The sequence below is a fragment of the Sus scrofa genome, chromosome 6 (genome assembly GCF_000003025.6).
Source record: "Sus scrofa isolate TJ Tabasco breed Duroc chromosome 6, Sscrofa11.1, whole genome shotgun sequence".
NCBI lineage: Eukaryota > Metazoa > Chordata > Mammalia > Artiodactyla > Suidae > Sus > Sus scrofa.
In genome coordinates, this window is record NC_010448.4 from 53566267 (window position 1) to 53582313 (window position 16047).

General features: G+C 44.5%; 1 protein-coding gene across 1 annotated transcript; it reads right to left on the reverse strand.

Annotated features, from left to right (window-relative positions):
- BSPH1 (binder of sperm protein homolog 1) lies at positions 68-4016 on the reverse strand. Its single transcript, XM_021097555.1, has 3 exons — positions 3956-4016; positions 2082-2213; positions 68-876 (listed from the first exon to the last, which is right to left on the reverse strand). The coding sequence occupies exons 1-3, from the start codon at positions 4014-4016 to the stop codon at positions 734-736; spliced, it is 336 nt and encodes a 111-aa protein (XP_020953214.1). The 3' UTR covers positions 68-733.

The following is a 16047-nucleotide window of genomic DNA, read 5'->3' on the forward strand; positions in this document are numbered from 1 at the left end:
GAGTTCCCTGGTGGCTCAGCCGGTTAAGGATCTGGAGTTTTCACAGCCGTGGCTCTGGTTACTGATGCAGCGTGGGTTCGATCTCTGGCCCAGGAACTTCCCTGTGTCTGGGGCGTGACTCCCAAACAAAAAAACTTGCTTCTTTCCTGAATGGATCCAGAAAATGATGATGCCACCGTGGGGTAAACAGCCATGTCTTGTGCCATGGACGCAGCCCGTCCAGCCTCACCCCCTGCGTCACAGGGTTCATAGCGGAGCTGCGTTTTCGCACTTTTCTGTTCAAAACATCATTCATGCAGGGAATGCATTTTAATGGCCTTTATTTTCCAGAGCAGTTGGCGTTTCACAGCAACATCGAGCAGAAGATACAGAGATTTCCCAGGCCGCCTGTGCCCCAACACACGCACAGCCTCCCCCGTGACCAAAGTTCATTACGCTCGCTGAACCTGCGTTGACACATCTTTGTCACCAGAATCCATACATTTCTTTAGGGACCTAATGGGACACAGTTAGCAAGTAAAAGGGCCGAGGCTAAAATACAGGTTTCCATAGCGAACTGTCCTAGTCCCTTATCCAACCCCCAACTGATTTACAGTCAGATCACCTTCCACTCGCATCTCAGGAAAAATCTTTTTCATGAGGGTCTCACCTCCTCTTCTGGCAACCAAAACGGTAGCTCCTTTGCCGAGAGAACGCGTCAACCTCTTCGTCGTCCCACCGCCAGATCTCACCCTTAATCACAGTATTTCCAAACCTTGTCCTTGTTATAATTCTGGGTCAGCGAACACCACATTTTCCCAAATGCATCTCCGTCGCTGGTACATTCCCAGTATATCAGGTGTCTGTACCAGAAGGGAAACACACATCTGGCGAAGTCTACAGAGAAAGGAGAAGCAATCAAAATAAGCCCTCTGTTTTGGCCACTCCTGGGCATCTATCCAGAGAAAACCATGACGCAAAGAGATACTCGTACCCATGACTCAAAGAGATACTGTTCATTGCAGCATTATACATAACAGCCAAGACACGGAAGCAACCTAAATGCCCATCGACAGAGGAGTGGATCAAGAAGATGGGGTACAGATACACAATGGAATATGACTCAGCCATAAAAAGGAATGAAATAATGGCATCAGTAGCAACACGGATGGATCTAGAAATTATCATGCTAAGAGAAGTTAAGCAGACAGTGAGACATCAGCATCATAGGCAATCACTTATATGTGGAATCTAAAAAAAGGATACAGTGGGAATTCCGGTTGTGGCTCAGTGGAAATGAATCCAACTAGTAACCATGAGGATTCGGGTTCGATCCCTGGCCTCGCTCAGTGGGTTAAGGATCTGACGTTACCGTGAGCTGTGGTGTAGGTCGAAGATGCGGCTTGGATCCTGAGTTGCTGTGGCTGTGGTGTAGGCTGGCAGCTGTAGTTCTGACTCAACCCCTAGCCTGTGGGAACTTCCATATGCCACAGGTGAGGCCCCAAAAAGCAAAAAAATAAAAAAATTTAAAAATTAAAAAATAAAAAAAGGATACGACGAACTTCTTAGCACAACAGATATGGACTCACAGCCTTTGAAAAACTTATGGTTTCCAAAGGAGACAGGCTGGGTTGGGGGCCGGAATAGGCTGGGGGTTTGGGATGGAAATGCTATAAATTTGGGTTGTGCTGATGGTTGTGTAACTATAAATGTAAGAAAATGCATTCAGTTAAAAAAACTCTATCTTATAGATTCTCTTCACCCTCACACACACACACACCACACACACATGCACACACACACACACCCCCTTCCCACTCAGCATCCTCTGCTCTGCCCTGCTGCACCAAGAGTGCCTGGGAACACTATTCGCGAGGACCCGAGGTTCTGCTGAAAGGTTTCTTTTCAAGGCAGCAGGGTTGAAGCACTCAGATGTTTGGTGCAATGTGAGTTTCCTACTGTCGGAGGCCTCCGCATACCTTCTTTTCACAATTTCATTGCCTGTGGATTCCCTTTTCAGAGCCCTCTTGTGACCCCACTGACCCTCCGCAGCCCCCCCGAGACTAAAACGACCAATGTGTGTTCAGAGGCCAGATGCTCACCTTCTTCAGAACAGTACTTCCAATATCCTCGATACGTTCCATTCAAAGAGCACCACTTGTGTTTTGCCTTGAACTTGACGCAGTCATGGAAGAGTCCATCTCTGTAGTAGAATGGAAAGACGCACTTGCCATCTAGAGGAAAGAAAAAAATTCTTCACCCCGTTCTAGGGGTCCGAGAGGAAAGGGCACAAAGCTACGTTCCTGCCTGGAGGGGGTGCCCTTGGAAATCAGAGCCAGAACTCACTGAGTCCCGCGATAGCAGAGCTAAGGGGCCTCTCCTGCTAAATTTGGGGGGGGGGTTGGCCACGCCCATAACATGCGGACGTGTTAGGGGTCCAAGATAGCCTGATATCTGATATCCAGCCAGATAGCCTGACTCTCTGTCTAAAACTATTCTCCTCCATTTTCTCCTGACATGAAATGATGTTTGTTTCTTTTACATTTAAAATTTGATTAAACAGGCATTTATTTTTGTATGTGATACAAGACAGGGGTACACCTGAATTTTCTTCCAAGTAGATATTTAATACAGCATATTGATGGTAAAATAAACCACCTGTAGTTAAACATCCATGCATCGGATACCATATATTAGATTCTAACATATCCTGGGATCCATTCTGTATTCTCTCAAGGTCTTGAAGTTATTGGAGAGGGGGAGTTCCCGTTGTGGCTCAGCGGTAGTGAACCTGACTAGTACACGTGAGGAGGCAGGTTCGATCCCTAGCCTCGCTCAGTAGGTTTAAGGACCTGACGTGGTCGTGAGCTGTGGTGTAGGTCCCAGAGGCAGCTCCGATCCCCGTGTTGCTGTGGCTGTGGTGTAGGCTGGCGGCTACAGCTCCGATGAGACCCCTAGCCTGGGAACTTCCACATGCCACAGGTGCAGCCCTAAAAAGGAAAAAAAGAAAAAAGAAAAGAAAAGAAAGAAAGAAAAGAAAAAGAAATTATTGGGGAGGGAAATAGGGGTAAAATGAACCAGGTCTGGAGCCAGCAAGCAACAGAAAATATTTCTAACTCTTCTCCCCTCTCCCTCTGTCTCCGTCTCCCTCTTCTTCTTCTTCCTCTTTTTTGATTCTTTCTAGGCTGACACTTGGCTATTTATATTACTATATTTGTGGTTTATTTAAATATCTGATAATACAAGGTTTTTTTCTCCACCCCAGCACTATTTTTGCTTATAATGTTCCTAGTTACTACTGGACATTTTTCTATACAATTTTTTTTTTTATTTGGCCATGCTCACAGCAAGCAGAAGTTCCTGAACCAGAGACGGAACTTGCACCATAGCGACTGGAGCCACAGCAGTAACACTGCTGGATCCTTAACCCACTGAGCCACCAGGGAACTCCATTCTCTATGCATTTCAAAATCAGATATTCCATATTAGATGAGCAGACATTGAGAGAGTAGAAACATGCAGTGCCGGTGAAATGTCAGATAGTTTTATCTTTCTCATTTTTCTTTATATGTTTACAAGCTACTTATAATACATTTAAAAAAAAAAGAAAAAAAGAAAAAAGGAGTTCCCGTCATGGTGTAGCAGAAACGAATCTGACTAGGACCCATGAGGTTGTGGGTTCGATCCCTGGCCTCGCTCAATGGGTTAAGGATCTGGTGTTGTGGTGAGCTGTGGTGTAGGTCGCAGATGTGGCTCAGATCCCGCGTTGCTATGGCTGTGGTGTAGGTTGGCAGCTGCAGCTCCAATTAGACCCCTAGCCTGGGAATCTCCATATGCCACAGGCGCAGCCCTAAAAAGACAAAAGACGAAAAAAGAAAGAAGATTTTTTTTTCACCAGAGACACCCCACTGATCTCCGTTTTTACACGATTAAAAGAAAGTGTGCTTTAACAGTGCATGTTTTCTGATCAGCTTACCTTTGACTTCTGGAAGGTGAGTTACACTTTCTGAAAAATAAAATTTGAAGCTGACACTCATTTCACTATACTCATGTCTCCCACCAAGCACATTGCATGATCTATTTTTCTAGGAACGTGCAATGTAAAATAGAATGACAGAAATCAATGCCTATCAATATCTAGTTGGTTCTTACCAGTATAGGGAAAACCTATTGTCTGTTGTATGTCTATCTCTTTTTTTTTTTTTTATTTTAAGACCACACCCACAGCATATGGAAGTTCCCAGTCTAGGGCCTGAATTGGAACTGCAGCTGTTGGCCTACACCAGCCACAGCAACACAGGATCCAAGCCAATTCTGTGACCTACACTACAGCTCACAGCAACGGCAGATCCTTAACCCACTGAGCGAGGCCAGGGATCGAACCACATCCTCAAAGAGACAACATTGGGTCCTTAACCCCCTGAGCCACAGTGGGAACTCCTGTGTGTCAATCTTAAATCCAGCCAGATAGCCTGACTCTCTGTCTAAAACTAGAGGTCTTTACTAGTTTTCCTAGAGACTTTAAGTATACAGTCATAAAATAATTTTGCTTGTTGTATTTTGTAGGCTTACAGGTTATTTCCTTCTGGAAATATCACATATGTTAGAACCACCCCCTCCCAAAATAATGGTCATTAGTAGTGGTTACAAAAGAGACACCTCTGGGCTCTCTCTGGGTTTTAGTTGGCATGGCATTAGGTTAAGGATATTCATTTCAGCGTGGTTAATAACAGTCAAAAAATTAGAAGAAAGGAGTTCCCGTGATGGCTTGGTGGTAACAAACCTGACTAGGATCCATGAGGATGCAGGTTTGATCCCTGGCCTCGCTCAGTGGGTTAAGGATCCGGTGTTGCCTTGAGCTTCAGTGTAGGTCACAGACGTGGCTTGGATCTTGCATTGCTGTGACTGTGGCACAGGCCGGCAGCTGTAGCTCCAATTCGACCCCTAGCCTCGGAACTTCCCTATACCATGGGTGTGGCCCTAAAAAGCCAAAAAAAAAAAAAAATTAGAACACAATCCAAAGACATCCGTCACTAGTGGAATTTTAAAATAAAATACAGGAGTTCCCACTGTGACACAGTGGGTTAAGAATCCAACTGCCATGGTTTGGGTTGCTGCAGAGGTGCAGGTTCAATCCCCCACCCAGTGCAGTGGGTTAAGGATCTGGCATTGCGGCAGCTGTGGCATAGCTCACGGCTGGGGCTTGGATTCAAGCACTGGTTCAGAAACTTCCATATGCCGTGGGTGGGGTCATAAAAGTAAACTAAATCAATAAATTAAGTATAGATTTATAATATCAGATACATTAAGTATGAATGAGCACATAAATAAATCTGGAAAGATTTGTATTTCATTTTTAGGACACAAAAGGAATTTTCTAGTTCATTATGTTCTATAAGTCTCGGTGCAAAAATAAAATCACACTATGAAGTTGCATGCAATGAGACAGCTGACAATATTAACAGTAAAGCTGACAGTAAAATTATGATTTCCCTCCTCTTCTTTTTCCTTTATACATATATAAAGGAAATTATATATTGCTTTTTAGGGCCACACCTGCGGCATATGGAGGTTCCCAGGCTAGGGGTCTAATAGGAGCTGTAGCCACTGGCCTACGCCAGAGCCACAGCAACAGGGGATCCGAGCCGCATCTGCAACCTACACCACAGCCCACGGCAACACCAGATCCTTAACCCACTGAGCAAGGCCAGGAATCGAACCCGCAACCTCATGGTTCCTAGTCAGGATCATTAACTGCTGAGCCACGAAGGGAACTCCCCTAGTTTTTTAATATGGAACATATTTTATCTTATATATAAGGACACAAAATAGTAATTTCTTAAAAAATATGATTTCTTACCAGGAAAAAGAAGTATAGTATTCAATGGCTTCACATTTTATTACATAATTTAAAAGTTTTGATCAACTCACCCATAGTTGGTGGATATTCATCTGAAAGACAAAATTTTAAACAAGTATTCATTTCACTAGATTTAGCTTTTAAAATAAAAATAACATATTTTTACCAAATTCTAATAAGAATAATAATATTTTGAAGGTGCTGCATCAAAATTTCAGTGCTTATTTTCAGTATTGTGATTGTGGGTGATTTCTAATTTTTCCTTTTGCTTTAACTGTAATTTTCCAACTCCTGTTAATGAACAAGAAATAATTAAAGTGATTTTTTAAAATGAAAAAAAATGCAGCAGGCAAAAGTAAGTGATTTACTTTTTCCACACCCTGCTACAAAATAAATCACATAATAGTAGGAAAAACGTATTTTATCATTTCCCCATCCTATTCTGTTTCATTTTATTCTATTTCTTTTTAGTACCATTTGGCAAGCACAATTTGAAGCAAACGTTGGCTTAGCAGAGATCAAACTGCTTTTAGAATCTGTTACATAGGCGATTTTTCATCAGCTTCATATGGTTGCTGTGAAAAGTAAATGAAAACATTAGCCAGGGCTCTGCCTAGTAGCAAGCACTTTGAGCATGGGGACAATTTTATTGCAATGATAAGAATTCCTCTTCCTAAAATAATCATGACTATTTTTCCCCCATCTGATGGAAGACTTATTCAAGTCTGCAATAAATTTTCACAAACCATAGACAAGTTAGACCCATTAAAAACGGGTCCAGAATTCAAGTTTAGGAGATTCGGGTGTCCAGCATCTATTGAAGTTACAAGAAATTTCAAAGAAAGTGCTAAGACATTTCATGCTAAATGGATTGTCTATTGTTTACAGAGCTTCAACTGTTCTTCTCTAAGGTGAGAACAGGCAAGGAGTTCCCTGGTGGCTCAATGTGTTAAGGACCTGGTGTTGCTACTGCTGTGGCATGGGTTTGATCCCTGGCCTGGGAACGTCTACATGCTGTGGATGTGACCAAAAAAAAAGAAGAAGAAAACACAGGTGGGATCTTCATGGGTGTGTCTTTGTCTGAACAGATGACTTGTGAAAAACAACTGTTTTTTGTCTGGGAGCAGGAAACACAACAAAATGGGCCATTTACAAGTCTGAAGGATTCCAATAGGAATAAATATAAATATATATTTATAAATAAATACAAATTGACAGTGTAAAGATGTGGCTTTAAAAAAATGGTCTAGTGTAGGTTGCAGACGCGGCTCGGATCCTGCGTTGCTGTGGCTCTGGCATAGGCTGGCAGCTACAGCTCCGATTAGACCCCTAGCCTGGGAAACTCCATATGCCGCGGGAGCGGCCCAAGAAATAGCAAAAAGACAAAAAAAAAATAAAACATAAAATAAAATTAAATTAAATTAAAAAATGGTCTCTCAAAATCTTTAGCTCAAATCTCAGTTGTCACTGGCTAGCTGTGTGACTTTGGGTATGTGACCCAGCCTCTCTGTGCCTCAGATTCTCTTCTATAAAATGAGGGCAATAATTTTACCGGCCCCAACAGACTGTTACAAAGAACAGATGTATGGGGCATATAGCGTACTTAGACTAGTGCCCAAAACAATGAAAGCACTTAATAGCTTATAGCTGCTATAAGTTACCAACGACATGATAACTATGAAATATCACCATCATTTTATCACTATTGTCTGTCTATAGTAAGATCCAGGCCAGTAGAGAAGACACCTGTATCACAGTCTCACCTGTGCTATAAAACTATAATGTGAGCCTCATTCAGACATCCCTCTCTGCTTAATGCTAGACATTTTTCTGCTGTTCACAGAGGGGAGGGCATGAGACAATTCTTTGGTGTGTGTGGGGACGTTTCCATAACACGAAGCTTTTAAATATTTTTAAAAGAAAACCTAAGAATTATGAAGCGCTCCTAGTAGGAACGCTGGGGCAGCCTCTGTGGAGAATGGTATGGAAGGTGCTTAAAGCATTAAAAATAGAACTATCATATGCTGTTTGTCTTTCCCTTCACGTCCCTCAGTATGGGAATCTCTAGCTACATCCATGTTGCTGCAAATGCCATTCTTTCATTTTTTATGGCTGAATAGTATTCCATTGTGTATATGTCCCCCATCTTCTTAATCCATTCATCTGTTGATGGACATTTAGGTTGTTTCTCTGTCTTGGCTACTGTGACTAGTGCTGCAATAAACAAAGGGATGCCTGTATCTTTTTGAATTATAGTTTTGTCTGGATATGTGGAATCTAAAATAGGGCACCAATGAACCTATCTACGAAACAGAAAGACACACAGACATAGAGAACAGGCTTGTGGTTGCCAAGGAGAAGGGGGGAGGCGGCGGGATGGAAAGGGAGTTTGAGGTTGGGAGATGCAAACAATCACATTTAGAATGCAGAAGCAATACGATCCTGCTGTACAGCACAGGGAAATATACCCAATTTCTTGGGATGGAACATGATGGAAGAGAGTATGAGAAAAATAATGTATATTTATGTGTATGACTGGGTCACTATGCTGCACAGCAGAAATTGACACAACATTAGAAATCAACTATAATAATAATAAAAAAAGAACTACCCTATGCTCCAGCAACCCCACTTCTGGGGATTTATCTGAAAGAATTGAAACCAGGGTCTTGAAGAGATATTTAGACTTCAGGGTTCACTGAAGCATTAATCCTAACAGCCAAGACACGGAAACATCCCGAGTGTCCATGGATGGATGACTCGATGGAGATGTGGTATACGCATACAAAGGAACGTTATTCTGCTTAAAAGCAGAGGAAATCCAGCCACAGGCAACCACATGGACGAACCCGGAGGACAATATGCTAAGTGAAAGGAATCAGACATAAGAATAAAATACACTGCAGGTTCTACTTTATTTTTTTTTAATTAAAAAAATTTTTTGTCCTTTGTAGGGCCACACCTGTGGCACATGGAAGTTCCCAGGCTCGGGCTAAAATCAGAGCTGTAGCTGCCAGCCTACAGCCTACACCACAGCCACAGCAATGCAGGATCCAAGCTGCATCTTCCACCAACACTGCAGTTCACAGCAATGCCAGATCCTTAACCCTTTGATCGAGGCCAGGGATGGGACCCACATCCTCAAGGATACTAGCTGGGTTCCTTACCACTGAGCCACGGCGGGAACTCCCAGGGTTCTACTTTGTAAGAAGGATCTAAAACAATCAAATTCATTCTGTGAATATTAACTACTAACTCTAAACCTGTATCGCGTCTCTCTAATAACTGTAATAGCATCTGTAGCTGTAAATGCAAAACAGTGCTAGTAAGAGTAATGACGTCATGATGGCAGCCCGGTTGGCAACATCACACGTGCTGACCCACAGAAACCTCCCAGCAGCCCTGGGGGTAGGGGGCGTGGGGGCCGCAAAAATCATTCTCCTCCTGTTTCCCACGTGGGAACTTAGAGCCTCTGAGGCTCGGAGGCTCGCGGGAGGTCACAGATGGGATCAGGAGAGGCCCCTGCTTGGAGCGGAATGGGACAGATTTGGTAAGTAGAGGAGGGATGCTGGGGAGCTCCAGGCTGGCATCCGCCCTTGCCCCCCATAAACTGATAAAGCTCTTGCAATTCAAGCCTCACATTTCAGTTCCGTGGAGCAGCAGGTTAAGGATCTGGCATTGCAGCAGCTGCGGCGCAGGTGGCAACCCGTGGCTCGGGGTACATCCCTGGCCGGGGAACTTCCACATGCTGCAGGTGCAGCCAAAAAAAAAAAAAAAAAAAAAAAGATTCACATTTTAGCACAAACTTCTACTTAGGTTTAACTATTAGCCAGGACAATTCTTCCAGTCCTCTAGGAGCCTGAAATGGTAACAGGCAAGGGATGACAAGCCCAGAACTTTTGCTCACAGCTGCGCGGCAGGATCTGTCCGCCTGCACAGTCCTTCCTGCAGGGGGCGCCACTGCCATGTGATCCCCGAGGACGCCCAGCAGCTGGCAAGAGTGGAGAGATTACATCTTGTGCATGGCGAATATCCAGTCCTGGAACAAGATCGCTCAGCCGAGTCCTCTGTGAAGCTCTGCCAGGTCCACCCCATCTCCGAGCTGGGGGCAGGCATATAGGCTTTTAGGACTTAGCTCCGTGTCGTTCCTCTCGCCTGTGAACTCAGTGGAGACACTCGCGGCACTTAATCTCTTGGGCACCTGAAAGGGTCTGAAACCTACCACCCCATCGCTTCTAAAGACTCAGAAGTAGACCATTCCCTCCTGAATCGTAAAGATCAACTCATACGCCCAGGATCAGTGAGTTTTCATTCTTTCGGGCATTTTTGAGAAATGCTTCAATCACGAAGGTTCTGCATGACACCAAGATAAAGTTATTGGAAAAAAATACGATGTGGACGAGCAGGAGACCAGACACCAGAAGCGGAGAAATTCTAGCGCCACCTTAACCACTCCTTAAATAGATATATATATGTAATTTGGCCGTCCTTTCAGCCTACGGAAATTTCCCAGGCCAGGGATCGAATCCCAGCTGCAGCTTCAACCTACATTGCAGCTGTGCCATCCCCGGATCCTTGAACTCACTGCACCACAGGGGGAATGCCTATATTTTCTTTGTCGTGGATGTACAGGAGTTGACATCTCATAAAACACCTAGGTACAAGTCAAAGTGTCATTTTTCAATAAGTGCAAACAATTCTAATTGGCTAGAAAGTGGTTGTCATAGCTACACTGAGAACATCTTTCCCTTTAAAAAAAAAATGATCAGTATTATGTATACCTTTCAATGTAAACATGACCTGAAAAATACCTGAAAATAGTTCATGCAAGGTCACTGTTTCTTGCCATCTTATTAAAAAAAAATGTTTTCACAACTATGTGTAATCCTCATCAGACACAGAAAGAGAAACCTCAGATGATATATCACTTATATGTGGAATCTAATAAAAATGATAAGAAGACCATATTTATAAAGCAGAAACAAATTTACTGCCTGCCGGCACAGTCCTTCCTGCAGGGGGCGCCACTGCCATGTGAGCCCCGAGGACACCCAGCAGCTACTAAGATTTCAAAACCAATCTTGTGGTCACCATAGGTGACACTGGGTGGAGAGAGGGGAGAGAAAGTGGGAGGATAGGATTAACACATACGCACTATGTATAAAATAAATGATCAACAAGAACCTACTGTGTAGCACAGGAAAGCCTACTCAATGGTTTGTAATAACCTACATGGGAAAAAAGAATGGGTATGTTTATAACTGATTCACTCTGCTGTACACCTGAAACTAATACCACATTCTAAGTCAACTATCCTCCAATAAAATAAAATAAATAAAGTGAAAAAATGCTCCCACCATGAAATCCTTTCTGCGATTATTGCTTGATCATCGTTGGAGGCCACATGATTTTGGTAAAAGAATAAAGTACGCTTGCAACAAATTCCATTTTCCAAACCTCCCCACAAGGCATTTAAAATACATCAGAGTGAAAGAGGATGTGTGGTAATGAAGCAACAGGATAGAATTTTTTTTTTATGGCCACATCTGTGGCATATGGAAGTTCCCGGGCCGGGGACTGAATCCCAGCCACAGCCCCGACCTGCATCACAGCTGCAGCAATGCCAGATCCTTAACCCACGGGGCCACCACGGAAACGCCCATAAACTTTTCTAACTTACTTCTCTGTCCTTGTATTTTTATTTGTCAAATCTTTTTATTTTTATTTTTTAGAATCACTCAGTGGATCGTGTCTATTCAGTGGAAATACCAAAGAGCATCTTTTTCTTTCTGCGGGTACCCGGGATAAGGACAGCCCTTGCCCTCCATGGCATCTCTGATTTGATCACATGTGGCAGGAGGTGCTCTTCAATGTCCCATCCCAGACACTGTCCCCTAGCTCCTCACCTCCCAGTTGGAGACCAGGCACAGAGAGGAGCCGGCAGAGCCAAACCAACAGAAGCTGCACAGGCAGCGCCATACTCCTTCCTCCAGGGACCGCTGGTGCACCCGCTCATGCTCAGGATTTTATAGCTACAACCACTGTCCCCTCCCTGCCCCCCACCCCTCGTTCCTCCTCTTCCTCCTCCTCTCTCCTTTTTTTTTTTTTTTTGTCTTTTTAGGGCCGCACCCGAGGCATATGGAAGTTCCCAGGCTAGGGGTCGAATCAGAGCTACAGAGCCAGCATCTTCGACCTACACCCCAGCTCACAGCAACACCAGATCCCTAACCCACTGAGCGAGGCCAGGGATGGAACCCTCGTCCTCAGGGATATAGTCAGGTTCATTACTACTGAGCCACAATGGGAACTCCCCGCCTCCTCTTGTTTTTCCATTTGCCAGAAGTCTCCTCCTTCTCCCTTCTCTGTCCTACGTCTAAAGCCCCCCCTTCCCTTTCTCATCTCCCTTTGTCCCTCCCCCTCCTCCTCCTCTTCCTTCATCCCCCACCCCGCCCCCCGCCCCAAAGCTAGACAACCTCCCTTGCGCAGGAAGACAGACACAAAGAGAAATCCCTAATTACCTGGCATCAATAAGACAAGGATTGGAGGGGCCATCAGGAGGAATTTCCAGTTGTCAGAGATTCCAGCAGTCGGAGAGTCGTCCAAGTCTCGAAGCTTATCTGCGTTTGAAAGCCAGGGCTGAAGAACCCCCTGGAGGGTGCCAGGGAGGCTGCCTGGGGAAGCAGGGTTGCTTTGCCGATTCAAGCATCTCTGTAAAAGCTCTGGGCACCTTCAGTGTGGGCTGCTGTTCCTGGTGGCCCTTGGCGATTTACCAAATGAGCTGCCGGTGGCTGTGCCGTCCCGGGAGTAAGCACCATTTGTGGTGGCTTTAGATTTCACAAATCTGACAAGTCAGATTAATCGTGAGTTCTGAAATACACCCTACTGTAGTCACTTTTTTTTTTTTTGGCACCTGCAGCATATGGAAGTTCCCAGGCTAGGGGTCGATTCGGAGCTACAGCTGCCAGCCTACACCAACAGTCACAGCAACTCTGGATCCTTGACCCACTGAGCGAGCGCCAGGGATGGAACCTGCATCCTCATGGTTCCTAGTCGGATTTGTTTCCACTGAACCATGATGGGAACTCCTGCTTTGGCCACTTCTTAGGTCCCGTTTCTATGAGAGCTCCATGCACACCAATTAAAATCTTTTTTTTCTTTCGCCTGTTAATCTGTCTTCTGTCAATGTTATTATTAGTCTAGCCCCCAAATTCGAGAGGAATAGAGGGGAAAATAGCCCCCTCCCTGACCTCTCAACTGCATAGAATTTGCTGCTCTTGCACGATAGATTCTTTTTTTTGTCTTCTGTCTTTTGTCCTATTTAGGGCTGCACCCATAGCACATGGAGGTTCCCAGGCTAGGGGTCTAATCGGAGCTGTTGCTGCCGGCCTACACCACAGCCACAGCAATGCCAGATCCGAGCCATGTATTCGACTAACACCACAGCTCACGGCAACGCAGGATCCCCAACCCACTGAGCAAGGCCAGAGATCGAACCCGAAACCTCATGGTTCCCAGTCGGATTCATTCCTGCTGCGCCACGACTGGAACTCCACAATAGTTTTTTTAAATGACTTAAAAGCCTACTCAAGAATTTTGGAGTTCCCGTCATGGCGCAGCAGAACCAAATCCGACTAGGAACCATGAGGTTGCAGGTTGGATCCCTGGCCTTGGTCGGTGGGTTAAGGATCCGGCGTTGCCGTGAGCTGTGGTGTAGATCCACAGACATGGCTCGGATCTGGCATTGCTGTGGCTGTGGTGTAGGCTGGCAGCAACAGCTCCGATTACACGCCTAGCCTGGGAACTTCCATATGCTGCAGGTGTGGCCCTAAAAAGACATTAAAAAAAAAAAGAATTTTAAAAAGCTAGCCTCCCTCTGGTGGAACGGGAAAGAGTTGCTGCCTTCACTTATTTCAAACAATTTTTCGTGCTTCCTATAATTGCAGGAAAGTTTGTCCCTAAATCTTAGATCTCCAGAGGTACCAAGAAAAGGACGCAATTGGCATTTGAGAATTCTTATCAGCATCTCAGCGTTCATTTCAATGGAGCCACTTCAACTTCTCCCCAGGCACTTACAGCAAGATTCCAGTAAGAAACACCTCCATTCCGAGAGCACAGAGTCCACTGCTTCCTCACATTTTCTGTGCACAAACCACTCTCTGTCAGAGATCAACAGCTGAAGGAAGTCCTTTCCTTCCTGATCCACTGAGCCAGGAGATGCTGAATTCAGCATCTTTGCTGTTGAAGCAGCCTTTGCACATAGAAGGTCAGAGGGAAGAACCAATGGGACTCCAGGCTGGATTTGCTTCTTTTACTTGAGCTTTTGTATTCTATTGCTTTCCTTACAAGTTAAGAATGTTGCCTATAGCCTGAAATATACAGGAGAGCCCATGCTCAAGGCTCTGACCTTGGAGGGTGTAGCACTCTTCCATTCATATGGAGATAAAAAGTTGCAAAACAGAGATTAACATTTGTCTTGTTGGAGGGTCACAGGAACATGGTGACCTGACCTCTGCTGACAGCAGCAAGAACAAAGGGTTTTTTTTGTTTGGTTGGTTTTGGTTTTTTGGCTATGTCCAGGGCTTGTGGGAGTTCCTGGGCTAGGGATCGAACCCCTGCCACAGCAGTGACAACACCAGATCCTTAACCTGCGGCACCACCATGGAACTCCAAGAACACAGGATTCTGATACCAAGAAATGTGCAACAACCACCCATGCCTCCTCCGTCTTTAGTATAAAAGAAGCCTGAATGCTGACTCGGGAGAAAAAGACGGTTTTCTCTGGGACAGTAGCTCACCATCTTCTTAGGCTCTGGGCTTTCCAAATAAAGTTGCTAATCCTTGTCCCCAAAACTCGTCTCTCGATTTATTGGCCTGTCAGCAGTACTAACTTGGGCTAGGTAACAGGAATAGCTGCTCTCCCATCCTGTTTGAACATTTTCCAGCAACCTATGATAAGGCAGTTCTAGAATTTATTCTACAACATAATAGTTGGTCTTCAGCTCACTATCTTTTTGCTGTTATAATTGATAATTTTGACAGGGCTAGAGCAGGATAATTAAATAAGGAGTTCCCGTAGTGGCTTGGTGGTAATGAGCCCAACTAGTATCCATGAAGATGGGGGTTTGATCCCTGGCCTCGATCAGTGGGTTAAGGATCTGGCATTGCCATGAGCTGTGGTGTAGACCAGCAGCTGCAACTGCGCCACAAGAAACCTAAGGAACAGCAGAATTTAATTCAGGGAAACGTTTTGAGTCACATATTTTCTAAATTGTGTCTAGGATCTGCTTGAGCAAATCTCAAATATCTTCAACCAGTAAAACATGGGAGTTCCTGTCATGGCTCAATGGTTAACGAATCTGACTAGGAACCATGAGGTTGCAGGTTCGATCCCTGGCCTCCCTCAGTGGGTTAAGGATCCAGCATTGCCGTGAGCTGCGGTGTAGGTCGCAGATGTGGCTCAGATCTGGCGTGGCTGTGGCTGTGGCTGTGGTGTAGGCTGGCAGCTACAGCTCTGATTCGACCCCTAGCCTGGGAACCTCCGTATGCCATGGGTGCGGCTCTAAAAAGACAAATAAAATAAAATAAAATAAAAATGTATTGGCCATGTATAGCAATAATTTTTTAAAAATTATTTAAATTTTTAGCCTCTATAGACTGGGAGGAATGTTTTTCTCAAAATAATTGTGTAAAGTCTGGGGTTCTGAGGTTTGACTGGTGAGAGTGAAATGTAGTAGGGTATCTGATTTTCCTCTGCCACGTTCTCCTTTTTCTTAGGCTCTTCATATTCTTTATGATATCTAGGGGAAAAAAATAGGTCAGGGAGTTCCCTGGTGGCTCAGTGGGTTAAGGATTTAGTATTGTCACTACTGTGGCTCTAGCTGCAGCTGAGGCTTGGGTTTGATCCCTGACCTGGGAACTTCTGCAGGCCATGGACACCAAAAAAAAAAAAAAAAAAAGATACCTTCCCATAGTTATCTTGAAGAGCTGCAAAACTGTCATTATGCTTTCAATTTGTGCTCATCCTATTGGAAGAATTCTAAACTAGGACTCTTTGAAGATCCATGACCTAAGTGGAATAAATATGATTCCTGAAGATTTTGTTTAATGTCATGAATTTGGTTACCAAACACTTATGCAGATGCAGCTATACAGAAACACTTGAACTCTGCTAGTCTGCCTTGTTTATCATTTAAATCATACTTATTTTT